General features: G+C 49.0%; 1 protein-coding gene across 10 annotated transcripts in view; it reads left to right on the top strand.

Annotated features, from left to right (window-relative positions):
* The window catches only part of LOC137439290 (calcium-dependent secretion activator 1), a 539,275-nt gene that overhangs the window by 489,260 nt on the left and 28,942 nt on the right, over positions 1 to 21,073 (top strand). For 8 of the 10 annotated variants that reach the window (XR_010986881.2, XR_010986892.2, XM_068135050.2 and 5 more), the window contains one exon: positions 20,005 to 20,112. Coding sequence is in view for 6 of the 10 variants with exons in the window: in XM_068135050.2 (XP_067991151.1) it covers positions 20,005 to 20,112 (108 nt within the window). In the remaining 4 variants the exon portion in view is untranslated. Of the gene's footprint in view, positions 1 to 20,004; positions 20,113 to 21,073 lie in introns of those variants that run through there. The other 2 variants (XR_010986883.2, XR_010986889.2) reach the window with 2 other exon arrangements.

Here is a 21,073-nt window from a genome sequence, read left to right as displayed (position 1 = left end):
TGAAAGAGTATGCTTTTAAATGGTCCAGACTAGATGGTGCTGAAGGAATCGTTTCCCACAGTGCGCAACTTCAAGAAGAAAGTAAGGAAAATATCCAGAAGAAGCCAAACTAAAAAAATCCTTTAAAACAAAAAACAGATCAATGTTGAATGGACAGAAGGTAGGCCTGTGTATCAGGCTCCTACCAGTCGGTAGGTAGGTAGACTATAGCCTGAGAATTCAAATAACAAAACTGTATGGCACTAAAATAATATCCTGGCTCCTACTACCAAGTGAGGAGTACTTGCAGGTGTTTATGCCTCCACAGATGAAGTCACCAGAGGCATTATGCTTATGGGTTGTCCATCTGTGCGTCCGTATTCCGTGATAGGTTTTTGTTAGCACGATAACTTAAGAACGGCTGAAGGGATCCAAGTCAAACTTGGTACAAGCTTGCATAATGACGCAAAGATGAACTGATTTGATTTTGGGGTCAAGACGTCAAGGGTCAGAGTCATGTTAGGTAAAAAAAATGAGAGCAATCCGACTGTGTCGCCAATATGCCTCCGCATAGTCCTGCAACAGGTAGATGCTCTCGTTCGCTGTCCTGAAAATAAACAAGTTTGATTTATATCCCTTCAGCTGTTTTCAAGTATCCCATTTTTACCAGACATGACAGGTTTCACATCGATCGGTGAAGCGGTTTCAGAGAAGGGATTTTTTTTAAATATTGGATTTCAAGTTAATATGGCTGCCACACCACATGACGTATGACCTCAAAAATGTCCACTCTGCATATGTATGGGTAGGAGATCACGTTTGTGAAGTTTCATGTTGATCGGATAAGGTTTGTTTTTCTATCCAAGATGGCTGCCAAACCTATCCAAGATGGCTGCCAAAACTATCCAAAGATGGCTGCCAAACCTATCCAAGATGACCTATGACATCATCATTTTCAAACTATATGCAACAATGGTGTTAGATGATATTTATAAAATTTCACATGGATACGGTAAGCGGTTTCAGACATTGTTAAAAACAATTTATAGAGTGTTGAAAGTTCTCAAGAGCACAGTGAGCTCCATCATTAGGAAATGTAAAGAAGATGGAACTACCCAGATTCTTCATAGACCTAGCTGGCCGACCAAACTGAGCAACCAGGCAAGAAGGACCTTGGTCAGGAAGGTGCCCAATAACCCAAATACCACTCTGGCAGAACTACAGAGTTCCTTGGCTGAGATTGGAGAAACTGCTGGAAGGACAACAATCTCTGCAGCACTTCACAAATCTCGACTTTATGGAAAAGTGGCCAGACGGAAGCCATTCCTGAGAAAAAGGCACATGACAGCATGCCTGGAGTTTGCAGAAAGGCACATGAAAGATTGAGAGCATGAAGCAAAAGATTATGTGGTCTCATGATATGAAAATTGAAGTCTGAATGCAAAGCACTACGTCTGATGGAAATGGAGCACAGGTCATCACCCATCTAACACCATCACCCATCTAACACCATCACGACTGTGAAGCATGATGGTGGCATCATCGTGCTATGGAGATGCTTTTCAGTGGCAGGGGCTGTGAGAATTGTAGAGATAGAGGGAACAATTAATGGAGACAAATACAGGCAAATCCTTGAGGAGAACTTGCTTCAGAGCAAAAGACCTGAGACTGGGGCGAAGAATTACATTCCAACAGGACAATGACCCCAAGCCCACAGCCAAAGCAACACTGGGATGGCTTCAGAACAAGAATGTGAAAGTCCTTGAGTGTCCCAGATAAATCCCAGACTTGAATCCCATTGAGTATCTGTGGAAAGACATGAAGATTGCTGTTCACTGACACTCCCCATCCAACTTGACAGAGCTTAAACAAATCTGCAAGGAAGAATGGGACAAACTCCCCAAATCCAGATCTGCAAAGCTGATACAGACATACCCAAGAAGACTCGAAGCTGTAAACACTGCCAAAGGCACTTCTATGAAATATTGACTCAGAGGTTTCATGATACACACCAATAAACTGCATTTGAATATAATCCATGTACGTATTTGGATGTATCTGGGAAAGACTTTCGAATTTACTCAGAATTCCTTGTGTGTCACATCTCTAAAAATCTATGGGTGCATGAGTTGCAGTGCTCAAGGATTATTGCATAAAGCAATTACATTATGTGGAACTTGCAATCAGGTGTTCTGCACATGCCTCAAGCCAACTTGGCATGAATGCTGGAACAATCCTTCAACAATTACATTATAAATTCTACATTTTCGGTTTTTTATGGTGGAGAGTGTATATGTATATTGTTACGTTTGTGGGGGGTACCAATGAAATACCTTTCGGCCATGTAGGATTGTATAGGGTAGTGTGCTCCGAATGTCGTGAAGAAGAACCTCCATGTAACTAAGTAGGGAATCCATTAGGCCGGATGTCGCGTAAGGTCGTATATTTGTCTCCATGGCGAGGGGTGGAGCTATGTTAATTAGGTAGGGTATAAGGGTAATTAATTCCCTGTATGCAAATTGCATTCAATCCTTCGCACCATGCATTCTCACACCAAATATTTTCACACCATTTATTCTACACCAATTATTTGCACACCATGCATTCCACACCAATTATTTGCACACCATTTATTTCCACACCAAATATTTTCACACCAAATATTTTCACACCACCACACTGCATCATCTATCTAACTGATTTCCCCTATAACTCGTGCTTCCTTCGTCGCCCCTTTAAACTATGCACACCATTTTTTTTTTAACAAGCACCTAAACTCGCCACGTCCCCACTACTGTTCATGTCACTACTTCAATCTTGGTCCCTAAGGTCTCTCTAGATCCCTAATCATTATCCTAGCCCTCTCTCGGCTAGTTTCGGTGCCCCATGGAGGCAACCATTGCTGGCCCCTCCATGGGCCTAACACTGCCATCCCCCTAAACTAGTGCTCATGCCCCCCCCACCCCCCCCCCCTGTGGGAGGAATGGTCACGCTACCATTCCCCCACGTGGGGTACAATACTCCCCCCAGTCCTCTAAACTATGAGCCCCTCCATGTGGAGGTACCTGGTCGTGGCTCAGCCTCTAAGGGCCGAGCGATCCATACGGGTGGGTGGTCGCCTGTATGGGGTGTCCGGCCTGCATTGACGATCTGAGGGGGGTTGGAGTTGGTTGTCCCAGGTGCCGGGGTCCATCCCTGCGCGGGGCCTTGCGGTCCCACGCACGATGACCCAACCGGCCATGGTCAGAGCACCTCACCTGGTAAGGTGCGTTGGTCCGAAACTCCGCATTTCCCCTCGAACCCTGCTGATCGCACTTGCCGCGGTATGGCGCCAACAATACCGTGCGGGTGCCGGAGGCACGAATCGTGCACGCCGGTCCTTGTGAGACCGACACAGCACCGATTCCCTCTGGTCCCCACGGCGCACCACTCATCGGGGGCTCGCGTACGCTACTCGTCCCACTAAGGACTACCCCGGTCGGTGTCGATGCCTGAGCCACATCATCACATCTCGCTAACCACTCCATATTCGCACACCCGCCGTTCACACACTCCGTCATCGCACACACCGGTGCGTACTCTCTCTCTCCACACACTCCGTACTCATACCTGCACACACCGGTGCGCACTCTCTCTCCGCACACTCCGTGTCAGTCTCACCCCTCACAATGGGCCCTTCATGAACGCCTGGGTCTATCCCGACCCCCAAGCTTGTCGAGCCTCCCATCGCACCAAACACATTTCCGAAATCATCGCCACTCACCTCGGGGCTCTTCTTCCCCCGCTTCTCTTCCAGCACCTGCAAACTTTTTTTTGGTCAGCAAGCATTTCATCCCGGTGCGAACACGAACCTTGCACAAATTCCATCACTTTTTCCCGTAATTCATTCCCTGTCTCTCTTCGTCTCTTCTTAATTTCAATCATTCCTTCTTCTACCTCCTCCAGCTTCTGTTTCACCTCCTTTATTTCCCGGTGCGCCCCTACTATTTCCTCTTCGACGCGCTCCTCACACCGCCTCACCTCATCACGTACCATTGCCACCTCTTCGCTCGGCTTATGCCCAATGTCCTCCCCCATCTTTTTCGTGTTACACATTCATTCGATTATCTTTTCTCCCATCTTTTTCATGTTGCACCTTGATTCGTCCCTCATCTTTTTCATTTCACTTCTTGACTCTTTCATTTCTTCCCCCGTCTTGACCATGTATGCCCTCATTTGTGCCATAAATAGGTCCATATCCGTCGGCACCGTGGGCTCAACCTGTTCGGCCGGCCCCGGGTGCGAATCGACACCATTTTCTCCCCCTCCTGCTGCATCCCCATCAACACCCCCATCCAACTGTTCCTGCTGGTCCTGGGTTATTAATTCATCCACATGCTCTATATTCTCTACACCCACCGGTACCTGGTCATCTTGGCCCACCATCGCCCGAATTCAAAAATAATTTGTTTTAAACTACATTTTACCCGCTCGTAATTTTGAGTATGTGAAGCGCACTACAGGTCCGAATCTCGCTCCTGACACCAATTTTGTTTGCGAAGGTTCAAAAATCCCACTCCTGACACCAATTTTGTTGCGGATCCTGGGTTCGTCGACGTACTAAGGGGGGTTTAGGCCCTGCTCCCCCTCGAACTCCGGGTCCATGAGGCCGCCAACCACAAATACTGAACTCGTGGTCGACGGGTTGCTAGGCAACTCCAGCCGCCGAGCCCGCAGCTGCGCGTGGAAGGGTTAACAGTCACAACCCGAATACCTTCGGACACACGCAGCCGTGGGAACGGGGACTGAACCCTGCACGAGTCACGCACAAACCTGCGGAAGATCCCAAGTCCTACAGACCGATCTCGTTGCTCTGCGTCTCATTTAAGATTCTGGAGAGGATGATCCACAGCCGCATCGACCCAGTGGTGGACCCACAGCTCCCGTGGGAACAAGCCGGTTTCCGTCGTGGCAGGTCAACAGTGGACCAGGTAACATTACTCGCACAAGATATCGAAGACAGCTTCCAGGACAATAAGAAAGCTGGCGTAGTGTTCCTGGACCTGACAGCTGCATACGACACCGTTTGGCACTGTGGACTCCACCTGAAGTTGCTGAGGACAATCCCGGACTGGCATATGGTGAACTTCATCATGGAGATGCTGTCAAACCACAGCTTCGTCCTACAGACCAGTGACGGCCAGCGCAGCAGGCTCAGAAGACTGAGGAATGGTGTCCCGCAGGGTTCTGTTCTCTCGCCGATGCTGTTTAACATCTACATCTACGACCTGCCGGATACAACATCCAGAAAGTACGGTTACGCGGACGACCTGGCCACCATGCTGCGACGACCAACATGGAAGGCGATGGAAAACGGTATCAACCAAGACATGGGCACCTTGGTAGCCTACCTCCGGAGGTGGCGTTTGCAGCTCAGCATTGGTAAGACAGTGTCAGCGGCATACCATCTTAACAACAGAGAAGCAAAAAGGGAACTGGACGTGTTCGTTGACAACAAACGCCTGGAGTTCCAGCAAGCCCCAAAGTACCTCAGTGTACGCCTAGATTGGATACTGTCCTTCAAGCAACACCTAGAAGAAGTTAAGGCCAAGGTGACATCAAGGGTCTCGCTTATCCGACGTCTCGCTGGTATGACCTGGGGCGCCTCCGCCAAGACACTACGAATATCCACGCAAGCCCTGGTCTTCTCTGCAGCCGAATACTGCGCCCCAGCCTGGAGCAGAAGCCCACACATGAGAAAGGTTGATGTTGCCATTAACAACGCCCTCCGCATTGTAGCTGGTTGCTTGAAGCCCACCCCGGCATCCCACCTGCCAGTCCTAGCGGGAATCGCCCTGGCCGGCCTCAGACGGGAGGCTGCTACCCTCGCCCTGGCAAGGAATGCCCAGAAACACGACTGGCACATCCTGCACAACACACAACGATAGTGGCGCCTCCAAGCAGACTCAAGTCCCGCCATCCCTACAACAAGGCGGCACAAGAGATGCTCAGTTCTGTCCCTGAGGACCTGTCTAGAAGCGCATGGCTGGTGGCATCTTGGAAGCAGGTGTGGGAAACGGCCAGGCCCACCCGCATCCACCGCTATATCTGGGACCCAGGAGGTGGCGTCGTAGGAGAAGACCTACCACGCCTGCAATGGACCTTGCTGAACTGTCTACGTATGGGGGTCGGCCGCTTCAAATCATCGCTGAAGATGTGGGGCCTGGCAGACAGCGCCGCGTGCGAGTGCATCGAGCCTGAGCAGACTGCCGAACACATAATTACCACCTGCCCCCTATACAGACCACCTTCAGAAGCCGGCCTCTTCGACGTAGGACCAGAGACGAGGGCATGGCTGCACGACACTGAGCTGGCCATCTGATGATACACGAAAGAAGAAGAAGAAGAAGAAGAAGAGTCAGGCTGATTCCTGACGCCGGAGCGGTTGTGCTTCGCGTGACTCGCGCCGTTTAGGATATCGAACCCGATCGAGCGGTTTTAATTCGCGGCGATGCCAAGTCAATATGGGAAAGGACAATGACGGCCAGGTTGGAAACCAAACACAGGATTTATTCACAATACAGTATATACAGAACAAACCGAAGACAAAGCGAAGAATCTTAACGGCCTTACCTATGTTCCCAGACAAGGGCCCTCATTCGTTCGGGGAAGGGTGGAAAGTGGGTAATGCGCAAGAAGCGCAGCCGCTTCGTGCGGCTCGCCCGGATGGGCTCGGTCGTGCAAATGGGCTTGGTGAACGGAAGCCCCGGGGCACCAACAGCCGGAGATGATCGCGGCAGGGACGGCGATCGATGACGTACACGTACCAGGAGCAGGAACCAGAGGAGCGTTCAGTATGCAGGAGCCAAGCGAGAGAGTATAGCAGGAACCCAGCAAGAGAGAGAGAGGGGAGTCTGTGCCGGGTTTTATAACCCCCCGAAACCCCACCCAATGTTCCGTGGGTCTGAATTGGCCGCCGGGGGTCACGTGACATGACAGGCCCTCATTGGTCACCCTCGGCCACTCCCCTTTAGCTCCCATTGGTTGCAGCTCTCATTGGCCACTCCCTTGGCCACTCCCTTTAGCTCCCATTGGTTGCTCACTGCTCCTCCTTCGGGCCTGCAGGGCCTGGCCTAGTCCCATGACGAGGCACTTTAGGCTTCAACGAGGCCTACTATCATCCTGCCTGCCTCAACGCATACTAACACTGGAAAGGTCTATGCTTTACATTTAATAAGAAATAACTAACTATAAGAGGCTACATGTTGTGGTGTAACTAACTATAGGGGGGTTGCCCTTATTCACAAAACTGCAACAATATATATATATATATATATATATATATATATATATATATATATATATACTGTATATACTGTATATATATATATATATATATATATATATAGATATAGATATATATATATATATATATATATATATATATATATATATATATATATATATATATATATATATATATATATATATATATATATATATATATATATATATAAATAAATATATATATATTGTTGCGGATATGGGATTTGGCCTCCATCCATATCCGCTTGTAAATATTCCCCTATTTCCCCAATACTCCCCAACTATCCCCAATCCCCCATTCCCTAGTCCCATTGTCTGTAAACAACACTCTGTAGCCCCGACCTCCCCCTTTTTCCCCCATTAAATGTCGTGCCCAGGTTCACCGCATCTCACGTAGACAACTATAGGACATCTTGCTAGTTATTCTTAGTCTATGTCAGTTAAGGACTCGTTCCATTAATTCTGACTCTTCGTTGCACCAGAATGTGATTGTATGGCACCAGTAGTGAGTTTAGGACCTCCCAATACTTCCCCACAATCTCATCTCCGCATCCTCCCATCATCTCATGAAACAACAACAACAACTACAACAACAGCGGGGGCGGCGCGGCGGCGGCGCGGGGAGTGTGCGTCCTCACTCCGGCTTGGTTAGCCGCCATTGCCCATGTGCTTAGAACGGGGTTACCACACAGGGGCTGACTGTCAGCTCCTCGTCAAGGGCGGAGCCCGGTAACCCCCCCGCACCCAATAAGAAGCGGCGGACCGATTCCATCTGGGGCGGAGCTAACGAGCCGAGGGCGTGTCACTCCCCGCTGGATATACGCAGCCACTTACCGGAGGTGACGTCAGATGCGCCCCCAGCTTGGAGAGAGAAGTCGCCACCTCCAAGCGCTGGATACCTCCCGCCTCTTTGGACCGGACCAGGTCGATTCTGCCCCTGAGCCAAGGTGCACCTTGAGCCATCGATTCTGCCCTTCCTTGCCATCAATCCCTGTGTGAGTCAGTCTTGTCCCGTTTATCTGTGGTCTGTCGGGGCTAAGATAAGACCGTGTTTAAGTGCCTACCTTTCTGTGCTGTACCTCTTGTGCCATGTAATCTAAAACGTTCTGCATACAAATATTATATCCTCCTCCGGAGGTCTTGAGAACTGTACCCCTGGTGTCGTGTCATTTAACCCAGCCGTTGTGTCCTTTCCTTCATTGATTTAGCATAGCGCGATTCGGCCAACGTTCGAGTGGAATCAGGTAAACTGTGCAGACGCGGTCATACCAAACCGCTCGGTAAACTAACATCCAAAACCGCGTCTGTAACATTTGGTGTCGGGAAGTGGGATTCGATCCGGAGCGCGTTTCACGCGCTCGAAATTATAACGGCGAAATTTGATTGTGTTTTACAAAATAAAAATAAAAACCCGAATTTTGAAAGTCGCGCTATGGCAGACCAAGACGGCTGGGTTCCGGTAGAGGAGAGTGAGGCAGGGTCGATCCAGGACCAAATTGAGGGACATGAGGAGAGCGAAGCAGTGAGGGTGGCAGGTTCGCAAAATAGCGTCGTCGCGCACGAGGTTACGGGCGCGCAAAATGGCGCCTCGCACATGGCCACGGCGACCGCGCCCGCGACCGTAGTAGCGCCGCTGGTAGATTTGAACCTTTTTTTAATACAAATGAAGGCCCTTATGGCCCAGAATAGCGAGAAATTGAGGGAGGACATGGGGGCTAATAGTGAGCAAATGAGGGCTGATAGTGAGCGATTGGGTGAGCGATTGGAGGGCCAAATGGGGGTAATGAGGGACGAAGCAAGGGCTGATAGTGCGAAAATGGAAAGCAGAATGATGGGGGTAATGAGAGGCGAAGTAAGGGGTACCGGTGAGGGATTAGACAATAGATTAGGGGAAATACAGGAGGGGTTAACGGGGGTAGAAAATAGAATGGCTGCCCAGGAGAATCAGATAGAGGGAGTGAAAAATGGGTTAGAGGGGTTAGAAAACACCATGGAAGGCAAATTGAGGGACATGAGGGACCAAGCGGAAAGGGAAGTTAAACAGATGGGGCAGCAGATAGAGGGGGTCAGAATGGGGGTAGAAACTAAACTGGATGCTCACAGGGAGGAAATGGAGCAGATGAGGGTGGCATCTGGGCAGGAGATGCAAGTGATGGGAGAAGAGATCAGAAGAGGGGTGAGTGAGGAGGTCGGAGGAGTGCGCGAGGAGGTGAGGCACTGTAAGGAGCACATGGAGAAGGAGGTGAGAAAGGGGACTGTAAAGTTACAAGGGGGCATAGAGGACCTGACGCAGGAAGTAGAACAACTGACAGAGGGACAAAAAGAACTAACGGACCAGGTAAAGAAGAACACAGCGGTAATAGGAGGGTTAAAAGCGACACAAAATGACCTAAAAAATGACTTGGTAGCGACGAAGAGGGAATGTCAGATGGTACGTGAGGGACTGACAACGAGGTTGGACGAGGTGACAGAGGTAATGGAGACGAAGGACCGGCAGGTGAGGACGCACATGGAAACGGTCAAGGTAGCCTTAGAGGACGAGCTTGAGGAGACGTACCGGGAAATAAAAGAGGTGAAGCAGAAATTAGAAGAAGTGGAAGAAGGGGTGAGCGAAATTAAGAAGCGACGGAGAGGGGATAAGAAAGAGATAAAAGAGGAGGTAAAAGAATTGGTCCAAAGTCTGTGTTTGGATCGTGATGATGTGCTCATTAACCGGATGAGGGATTCGCAGGTGATGGAGGAGAAGCGAAGAGGAAGAGGACCCGGTGTAAGTGGTGACCAATATGGTCGTGCGTATGATGCGCCAGGTGATTTAAGAAGCTTGGGGATTGGTTTGGATCCGGGTGTTCGTGAGAGGCCGTTGGTGAAGTGTGCGACCGGTCTGGTGTGCGAAAAAGGAGGTGTGCGAGAAAGTCCGACTCTGGGGTGTGTGAGGAAAAAGTGCGTGCCAAGGAGTTAGGGTGCTGGCGAGAGTGAGTCGGTCGTAGCGCGTGTGCGAGGGAGCACATGGAAGCGTGTAGTGAGGAGTGTTACGGAGGGTGTAAAGGAAGAATGCACGCCTGTGGTGAGTGTTACAGAGGGTGTGACGGGAGAGTGTGCGCAAGAGTGTGCGCGAGAAAGGTGTGTAACGGACGGGTGCATGAGGAAAGAGTGCGCTGTCAAGAGTGAGGGTGAGTGCGCTGTCAAGAATGGAGGTGAGAGTAGTGAGAGTGACAAGGAGCGTGAGTTGGTTGTGACAGGTGAGCGAGGATGTACACCTGGAATGGAAGGATGCACACCTGGAATGGTAGAGCGTGAGTGGGAATGCACGCTGGAATTGGTAGTGAGGCACGTGGTTGGGTGTGCGAGTGAGAGCACACCTGTGATTGTCACAGAGGAGGTGACCGCGGAGGGGGCGCGAAGAGGTGTGTTGGTGAGGTGTGCGAGCGACGAATGTGTGCCAAGGTGTTCGGTGGTCAGGTGTGTGACCAAGTCGTTGAGCGGAATGAGGGTACCTGGGTGTGTAAGGAAAGGTATGAGCAAGCAAGGGGTAGCGTATGCATGTAAGCGTCCAGGTGAAGCATCGACGGTAACCGGTTTAGCGGTTAGAGCGACTTATAGCCGAATCGCTCCCTCGGTGCGTGCCGGGCCTCGCTTTGAACGGCCGCGTCCGTGCTCCACTAGGCGGAGCGGGCAGCTGGATAGGAAGGGTCGTCATGGCGACCACTTTTTGTTGAGGCATTCCGGCAGGTCGAGATCGGGCCATGGGATGGCTCCGTGCCGAGATGGTGCGAGGGATCTCGGCCCGGGTAAACCTCCTGCCCTGCACCGAATGCGGGACGTGTCCAGCCGCTGGCACCAAACAACCCGCATTCATGGCTTGGCTGTACGAAGCCGGGCTTTGGACAGGAATTGGCGCACCAAGAGGCATTAGTGAGTAGACTGTGTGATGAGGATAGTGTTTTGGCCCCAAAATTAGAGAAAAACAAAATTTGATGATTGGCAAAGGAGTGGCAGTAATGATTGGCAGATGATGGGTAGTGATTGGCAAATTTTTAATTTGTTGAAATTTGATGTGCAAAATTGGTAGTGAGCGATGGGCCCGGTGGGTAAGGGTGGCATCCCTGCCACCCTTCCCATGTGGGGCAAATGCGCTATAGATTATGGGGTTGATGGCAGTGAAAACTAGCCCGGGTGGGTTAGGATATTGATAGGGCCCTAGAAGATGCCATTAGGTGACGTTAAGGTTAGTTAGTGACTGATACCTGTAGTGGGGACGCAGGTAGTTTAGTGTGGATGATAATGACGTGGGAGCGCAATAGTTTAAAGGGGCGACTGGGAAGCGCAAGTTTCAGAGGGGAGTAGTTAGATGAGATGATGCCGTGTGGTTGAGAATTGAACAGGTGTGATTGCACAGGTGTGCAACTGGACAGGTGTGTGGAGCAGTGTGTGAGTAGTGAGTGTTGTGGATCAGCGCGAATGCGCTTGGGGAGAGAAGGGTGCAGGCGGCACCAAGAGTGAGAGCACAGGTGTGCAAGTACAGGTGTGTGGAGAGAGTTGGAGTAAGTGGTACGGAGTGGTGTGCATGGTGCGAAGGTGTGGATGGGGGAAGAGTGGACCCCTTTCACGAGTACCCGGGGCGGGTAGTGTAAGTGTTAGGTAGAGGGTATAGGTAAATTGTGGTTGGATATTGGCATTTGTGGTGCGGTTGCAGAATGGTATTGTGGATGGGTGCATTAGTGTTGTGGAAATGGCTGGGCGTGTAGCCTGTTAGTGTGTGTAGTTGGTTTGGGCACTCCACCACTGTGAGGATGTCGGCCAGGTGAGGCCGCAGGTGGGCTCTGGGAGCCGTTAGTGTCAATGGGGCCCGGGGATCCGGAGGACGGACCCGGGTAGCCCAGTGCCAGAGAGGGCACCGAGTGGGGAGAGCGCCAGAGGGCCTTCCCCAGGTAGATAGGTTAGGGTAAGGAGCAGGTAAGCTCGGAGGCAACTACAGTGGTGGAGGTGTGCAGGTGGGTAGACCTGCTGGGAGAGCTACACGTCGCGGCCCAGAAATTGTGCGAGGGCACCGGGAGATGAATCGGGGGAGTGAGACCCCAAATTGAAAAGCACCACAGTTTGGTCAATGGGAATTGGTTTTTAGAACCCATAGTGTAAGTGGGCCAATGGTTTGGCAGGAGAAAGACCCCGGGTAATGTAAAGTTGTTAAAGTCATTTAGGAAATAGTTAGGATTGATGAACCTGTCGCACCATACGCAGCCACTTACCTGAGGTGAGGATGATGACTCCACACCTGTGTTCCTTTGTTCTGTGTGCAGGAAATGAGAATTGCTGTGTGGATTGGTGAGACGCATCACGACGTGGATGAGACATTGGGGTGATTCCATCTCTCCCTCCTTAGGAGGGACTGATGAGGAATTGGAGATGGCAAATTGTGATGAGAGTTGGAAATGGCAAATTTGATTGGTTAGGAGGAAGAGAAGACGAATTTGGTTTATGGGAGGAACGGGGAAGACAGTGGGGACGTTTGTTGATTTGTAAAGTACATGTTTATGGGTAGTGTTGTGTTTTGTGGATACAGTAAGGGGTAAGGGAGGGGCAATGTAGGTTACCTGGTGGGGGGGGGGGCATACGGTAGGAACGTACCTGTCTCACCTGGTTCCCATGTGCCCCTAGTGTGCATTACCTAATATTGCGTGCACTTTTGCGCCCTTACCACCTTACTCACTTGTCTTCTTCTTTTGTCTCCCACCTCCGAGGATCTGGCTTTGGGGCAGAGAGAGAGGAGAGAGAGGTGCTGGCTCCGCAGTTGAGGGCCTGCACTTTCGCTGCTTGCTGCCTGGATCGATACACCATATGGACCGCAATTTTGGTGGCCACCCACAATGGACCGCAGTTCTTTTGCGGCCAAGCACCACCCGTGGATGGACCTATGGGTCAACGTGGCACCTATGCCATACAGGTGAACCACTAATAGTTGGCCCCCTGACACCACTACAGAAATGGACGCGGTTGGCGCCTTTCTTTATTTTTAAAGAAGCAAGAAGGCCAAGTGCACCACATGAAGGCAAGACCAGCGGCAGAACATCGGCCGGCTGCGACACCAGCGGTGATTGTTGAACACTTTATTGGTGCACCGGATGGTGCTGACTGTGTTATGGGGTGGTGCTTTTGGTGCTTGGAAGGGGTGCTCTGCACATTATTAAAGGCCGTAAGGCCACAGAGCACTCGTGGGTTGGTGTATCGATGCTGGCATGCGTGCTCTCTCTATGCATAACATCTGCATGTGTTCCTCCAAAAACAGGTCCTGGATCGTAGTGTAAATATCAGTGTAGTCTTGTGTAAATAATGCTCCCTACCGGCTGTATGTTTAGTTGAGGATGCTTTCCGCGATTTGGTTATCCTGTGGGTGTGTTTCTGTGAGGAGAAGGGTGCAACGTCGCAGGGGGACATATTTACTCATTTGTGAACATCTGTAAAACTGTCGCACTCAGGGTAGAGTTAATAGTAGAGGGAACTACATCTGAGTGCCACACTAAAGTAGGTAAAAATTTATCGGGTCGGGACGCCCCGAGGTAGAGAAGGGTGCAATGTTGCGGATATGGGATTTGGCCTCCATCCATATCCGCTTGTAAATATTCCCCTATTTCCCCAATACTCCCCAACTATCCCCAATCCCCCATTCCCTAGTCCCATTGTCTGTAAACAACACTGTAGCCCCGACCTTCCCCTTTTTCCCCCATTAAATGTCGTGCCCAGGTTCACCGCATCTCACGTAGACAACTATAGGACATCTTGCTAGTTATTCTTAGTCTATGTCAGTTAAGGACTCGTTTCCATTAATTCTGACTCTTCGTTGCACCAGAATGTGATTGTATGGCACCAGTAGTGAGTTTAGGACCTCCCAATACTTCCCCACAATCTCATCTCCGCATCCTCCCATCATCTCATGAAACAACAACAACAACTACAACAACAGCGGGGGCGGCGCGGCGGCGGCGCGGGGAGTGTGCGTCCTCACTCCGGCTTGGTTAGCCGCCATTGCCCATGTGCTCCGACGGGGTTACCACACAGGGGCTGACTGTCAGCTCCTCGTCAAGGGCGGAGCCCGGTAACCCCCCCGCACCCAATAAGAAGCGGCGGACCGATTCCATCTGGGGCGGAGCTAACGAGCCGAGGGCGTGTCACTCCCCGCTGGATATACGCAGCCACTTACCGGAGGTGACGTCAGATGCGCCCCCAGCTTGGAGAGAGAAGTCGCCACCTCCAAGCGCTGGATACCTCCCGCCTCTTTGGACCGGACCGGGTCGATTCTGCCCCTGAGCCAAGGTGCACCTTGAGCCATCGATTCTGCCCTTCCTTGCCATCAATCCCTGTGTGAGTCAGTCTTGTCCCGTTTATCTGTGGTCTGTCAGGGCTAAGATAAGACCGTGTTTAAGTGCCTACCTTTCTGTGCTGTACCTCTTGGTCCGTGTAATCTAAAACGTTCTGCATACAAATATTATATCCTCCTCCGGAGGTCTTGAGAACTGTACCCCTGGTGTCGTGTCATTTAACCCAGCCGTTGTGTCCTTTCCTTCATTGATTTAGCATAGCGCGATTCGGCCAACGTTCGAGTGGAATCGGGTAAACTGTGCAGACGCGGTCATACCAAACCGCTCGGTAAACTAACATCCAAAACCGCGTCTGTAACAATATATATATTGTTGCGGTTCTCTACGCCGCCCTCAATCCCCTTACCAAGGGGGGATTAATCCCCTAGTCTTTACTGGGCTTGGCGGAACCGAGACTTGCAACGTCCCTTCCGGACAAACGCGGAGTAGGGTTTCGGGACCACTTCTCGCTCGTACCTAATTCCCTGCGCTGCCCTGGGAGCGAGGAAACAAGCTTCGCACGACCCACGTGTGATGTGAGTACGCCGAGTGGATTGCGTACACGTGGTCCGCGCAGTTACCTCGAGGTTGGAACCCGATTAGAGCGGTTGTGCTCGTGCCACGCTTAGTCAAATGAGGAAACCACAGGAACGATCGAATCAGGAAAAGGAAGAACACGGGTTTTAATTATTCCCACACGTATATACAATGTTCAGGGACGCAGAGACACAGCGCAGCCTTAAGCAGTCTTAACTAAATCCCAGACAACGGGCCCGGCTCACACTCACACAGGGAATTGCAGATGGGTAGATGTTCCCCAACGCGTCGATGTGGTCGTCCAGAGACGGTCCCCGTCCGGCTCTCCACAGCCCCGGCACGTCCCGCGAAGATGGTGGCAGGCGAAGGCAGGGACTCGTAGCGCGTCTCCCGAACAAGGCAGATGATGGGGCGGAACGGCAAAGGGCGGGACTTTTAGCGCGGCTGGCGATTACTCAGCCGTTCTCACTCGCGCGTCTCAAATGCACTGTATATCGGCTTATGCGTGTCTGGCTGCGCGCGCGTATCTGTACAGTTCTCACACGTTGCCAACTCATCTTTCTCGATCCCCCGAGCTGGTTAGTGCACGCGAGTTCTCGTGCAAGTTCTTTATAACGATCCTCTTCTGCGCTAGTCCTCATGCAAGTCCTCTGCTTCAAGTCCTCCGTTTATCTGCGAGTCCTGTCGAGGGCTTTGCGCAGCGGGTCTTATAGCTACGCCCCCCCGAACCTTCTTGAACACTCTCGATCCTTCTCACCACGCCCTGTGACGCAACGCCGTCACCACCTCTGACCTCTGATTGGCGGCTCGTGCTTACCATCAGCGCTTCCGCCGCTCCGCCCTCGACTCCGCCCCGGTCCTCCTCTGCCTGCCTCGTGTTAACTCGCCCAAAATGAACCAACGTTAGTGCAAAAGAGATTGAGGCTACGGACGTATGATGATCGGTGGCAGTAGGGCCTATTTTCTCCTGGCTCTTACTCAACGCAGAACTAACGATGGAAAGGAACTAAGCTCACAAATGCTAAGACATAACTATACTATCGCGAGGCTACATGTTGCTTGTGTGACTAACTATGGGGGGCAAATTTTAACCTTTATTAGACTCACTTTACAGACTCAAAACCGCAACTATATATATATATATATATATATATATATATATATATATATACATATATATATTGTTGTGGTTTTTAGAACCCTCCACTTTGTAAATATCTGTAATATTCCCTTGTAAATATTCCCATTTTTGGTGTAAAGGTCAAAGGTCGCACCCAAGAGCAACACGTAGCACACCATAGGCTTCTTCTTTAGTTATTTCATTAGTATGTGTTTCAGGTAAGGATCTGTTTCCAATAGTTGAATCTGCGTTGTAGTAATCAAATAACCTAGGCCCCTTTTTCCAATCCTATTCATTTTGCGGCTTTGCCCTCCAAATTGTATTACGCGCCTCTACCAGCCGCAGCCGCCTCAGTGTTCGCTGCCTTTTGGTTGTTCCTGCCCGTCGCCATAAGCCACGTGGCAGAGTGGGAGAAGAAGGGAGGAGCGGCCAGGAACATAGGCGTGGCCCCATCAACGCGTCATGAGGGGAGGTACCAATGAACCCTCGCGACCAATCCGGGCCGAGGCGTGTTCACCGGTAGGCGGAGCGAAGCGGACGCGGCTTGATACGCGAGGCAGGTAATAAAAGCGCCGCCGCGAACTACTTCAAGGAGATGAGCGGAGGATCGACAGATGCGGGGGAGATCGGCAGATGCGAGGAGATCGGCAGATGCGAGGAGAGAAGATCGGCAAACTTGAGAGAACAGCGCAGAGGCGGCGAATGATAAGAACATTGCGCGGGGGATCGCTTGGGACGATCATGTGATACGAACTGCGTTGGTTTTGAGAGCATTCGGCACGCTATACGTACGCGCATTCCAGCCCCTCGCATATGTAAGGTCCGGTCGCGCGCCAACGAGACGCGAAGCTGCCTGCCGTTCTTCGCCCACGGACCCGGAGCCTGGACGGATCCCATCGCCTGGAACCATCTGCCTGGACCTTCCTCCCCTACCAGCTACCATTCCGTGTGAGTCTGTCTATTTGTCCTGGGGTCATGATAAGTTAAGACTGTTTAGATAAGGTTGCCCTATGTCCTTTTATTTCCTTCTTTTGTATATTCTTGCCTTTCGTTTCCTCTTTTAGTGTAGTCAATAAATCATATGTGTTCTTTCCTTACCTTTTGGTTTCCTCTCGTCCGATCGTCTTTGTCTTTTCCCCATTGAGTACCTGTGGCACGATTAGAACCGCTCAGAATCGGGTTAGTTTTATTGCTAACGGCTCGAGCTTCGGATTGCTAAACCGCTCGGCAATCTTCCATCTTGTCCGTGGCTCGGGCAGAAGTAGCTCCCTGCTTTGCGGTGAGGTTGGCGAAGGTATCTGGGACCCCATTGACCAGTCACCCTGGTCAACCTCAACCCCGCAAAGGAGCACGATATCTTTTAGGACTCGGACGGCCAGCTTAATAGACGAGGGGATTAAACCCCCCTCGGTAAGGGGAGCGCCGTAAACCGAGATCCGCAACTATATATATATACGGTATATATATAGTATATATATACCAGTAAAAAGCCTGTCAAATATGACAGGATGGAATCGTTTATTCAATGGTGCAGCCCCGTGTGCGTGCCAAAGTCTGGGCCTCAGCCTCATGTCAGGCGTGCTTATATTGGCTTTATTTATTCGACATCATTCAGATGTAAATGAACAATCGTTTTACTCTGTGCTTATTGCACATCACATGCAGCGAATTTCACCTCTCTGCACCTCAGTGGCGTCACTAGGGTTGGTGTCACCCAGGGTTTCACCCCCCCCCCCCCCCCGCCCCCCTCCCCCTCCATTAGTCAGGTTCACTATGTTAACAAATATAATTTCGTTCAAAATTTTGGGAGATTAGCAAACCTGTACATTTTTGGAATCATCAGTGCATGGAGAATCCGAAAATCAATGTTGGCATTTGCACAGACACGGATTTTGGATTTTCAAAATGGCCGCCATAAAATACATATTTTGCGCTATCTCGGCTTCTAGTCAACCTAGAAACTTAATTAAATATGCTAATCGTATGTTTTCTGGGTCAAGGAATCGAATAAAGGCCTCAAAATAGTGCTCAGGATTATAGAAAGGCAACAAACAAAGATAATTGAAAACCATTGTCTTTATATTTGTGATATAACTGTATTACATAATACATGATATTGCAAGTCCTTTGAAGTTATAGGTATGGGTTTATAAAGCAAGAAAGCAGCCTTGTTAGTATCAGATTGAACTATAAGTCCTATACACAGGATCTACTCGGTCTATAGTCTATACCATTCAGGAATATGCTTTTACAGATCTTCATCACCGTCCTGAGTGTCATTTGCGCAAAGGTGTCTCCACAAATGCCAACATTAATTTTTGGATTCCTCATGCTCTGAATATTCCAAAAATGTATAGTTTTGCTAATCTCCAAAATTTTTGAACGAAAAAACATAGTGAACCTTATTACATGGACCTCCTCCCGTACCAGACCATACAGAATCCTTAGTAATGTTTTTTGTACTAATGTTACTCGTAAATCGTAATTCCCGTATATCACCAAATGTAATGGCAATAGTAGTGACATAAACAACTAGAAAAATTAAAATTACTCCTTTAAATTACAATATCATACGCACAGCCTAAATGTATTTACACTTACATAGTTTCATGTGGTTAAAGTGAAAATTCGGTAAGAAAACAATAGAATTCGAAGTAAAAACGTTTAAGAACTACATCAAAATTATGTTGATTTTAACGTTAAACTTTATTGTTACATGAGATACATTAATGGATTAGGTTTGCATAATCAATAACGGCCCAAATAATGTAGAACTTGTAGACAAATGCATATGGAAATATGCTCATAAATGAAATAATACCATAAAAATAAACAGGAACAAATACACAAGCATTTCAGCACTTAGTGAACATCTCGACTCATTCAGAACTTTCCTTTCTTGGCCTTCAAAGCTGCGAACTTGTGAATCACTTCATCGAAATCAATGCCTTTCACCAACTCACTTACAATTGATAATATCGCAAGATCAGAAAGCCTTGACACTGCTAAAATTTGGTGTCACCCCCTCTGATAGTCACCCTCTCTGATAGTGTCACCAGGTGCGGTCGGCACCCCCCGCACTCCCCTAGTGACGCCAGTGCTGCACCATGTATTTATTGTTATTTTTAAATAGCGTTTCTGTACACCGCCCTTGAGTTTCACTTTGCAAGCGACCGTCTACAATTCCAATAGAAGAGACATAAATCCTCTTTTGTGGAAAATATTTTTCGAGTTCGTTTTATCCTCAAATATAGACCGTAGTGAACACACATTCATGTTGAAAGATTGGATTTTAAAACTTACCCTTATGAAGGGGGGTAGACATCTGTACAAACGCACAAACTGGCATTGTGTTTTATATGGTAGATTTTATTAATGTACCATACTCTTTACAGAGCGTTGGTCCTGCTGAAGCAGTTTCTTGACAAGGCAAGGGTTATACTGGGTGGTTTGCCATTGCCTTCTCAGTGTTGTTTTTGTTTGTGCTCTATCCTTTAAAATGTTGAGCATCAACCAATTGGAAACAGCACGTACCATTTTTATTCCGTCTTTGGTATGACTTGGTCTAGGTTTAAAACGTTTGAACCACCGACCTCCCAAACCCAGAGCGGACCCTCTAATCATTACGCCACCCCAAGTGTGGTTATATGTAGATATATTTATTATCACACATTAAACAATTTCTCTCTCCCCTTCTCATGAACCTGGCAGAAACCTAGCATGGATCTGGCGGACGCATACATCGCGTTCGTGCGTGAAAATCAGGATGCACTTCGGGAACGAGTCAATGAGGATATGTACATTGAGAGATTGTTTGATGTAAGTATGCTCATCTTACTACAATTCACCAAATGTCTGTCTGTCTGTTCCTAGGTACCGCAAAAACGGCTGAACCGATCGCAACAACATTTTGGGTGGGTAATCCTGGGCCCCCCTGGAGTAAAATATGCTATATTGTTTTTCCAATTTTCCAGTTTTTCCAAACACGATGGAATAATATTTACCGATATGAACGGTGATGCGGCTTTTATTGAAATTCTACAAATACTGTTTAGATTTTGATGATTTGCGTGTGATATGATTTAACAGATATTTATACAAATCGTTTAAAATAAAAAAGCCTTCAATTTCTGGTATCTTGCCTTTTCATTTGGGCCTCCCAATTGAAGTAGGGCGGGTACCGTTGCTAGTCTACGAAATGTTATTTTACCGTGCAATATGCCCAAGTCAGGAGATTGAAAGATGGGTCATATTTCTTAGTGAGAACTTGATTTCTAAAGGCTTGTGTTGTGCTTCACCACTTCACAGAGAAGTCTGGAATAATCACTTGAATTCCAAAAGCTTGAGCAACAACAAATCGGTGTAAACAAAAGAAAATAACATATCAACAACAAACTTGCAGAGGCTTGTATCACAGAGCTCGACTCAAAATGGTTCCTCGTGGTTTTGATCTTCGTGTACATGAAACTATTAAAATGTTCACTCTCATCAAACATGTGAACAATGTTTAGCCAGAATTATTCAGTGGTCACGTGACTGCTATCCTGGCCATACGTTCCTGGCCACTCCACTTGAAATTAATTTTGTCTCACCATTCGTCTAGGGCTTGTTGTATTTCCTAATTGGCAATTAGCAATCCGTTTTGAGGGTGACATTACGAATATATTCCCAAATCCCCCAACCTGGCGCAGTCTCATGCTGTGTGCCACTGAAAACCTGTGCTGTTGGCGTGCGTCAAATGAAAGCGTGCAAACAGTCTTGTCTACAGTTCCCTCACAAC

The sequence above is a fragment of the Myxine glutinosa genome, chromosome 1 (assembly GCF_964187855.1).
Source record: "Myxine glutinosa chromosome 1, kmMyxGlut1.1, whole genome shotgun sequence".
Classification (NCBI taxonomy): domain Eukaryota; kingdom Metazoa; phylum Chordata; class Myxini; order Myxiniformes; family Myxinidae; genus Myxine; species Myxine glutinosa.
The sequence above is the reverse complement of the archived record's forward strand: the minus strand, read 5'-3'. Positions and strand labels throughout refer to the sequence as shown.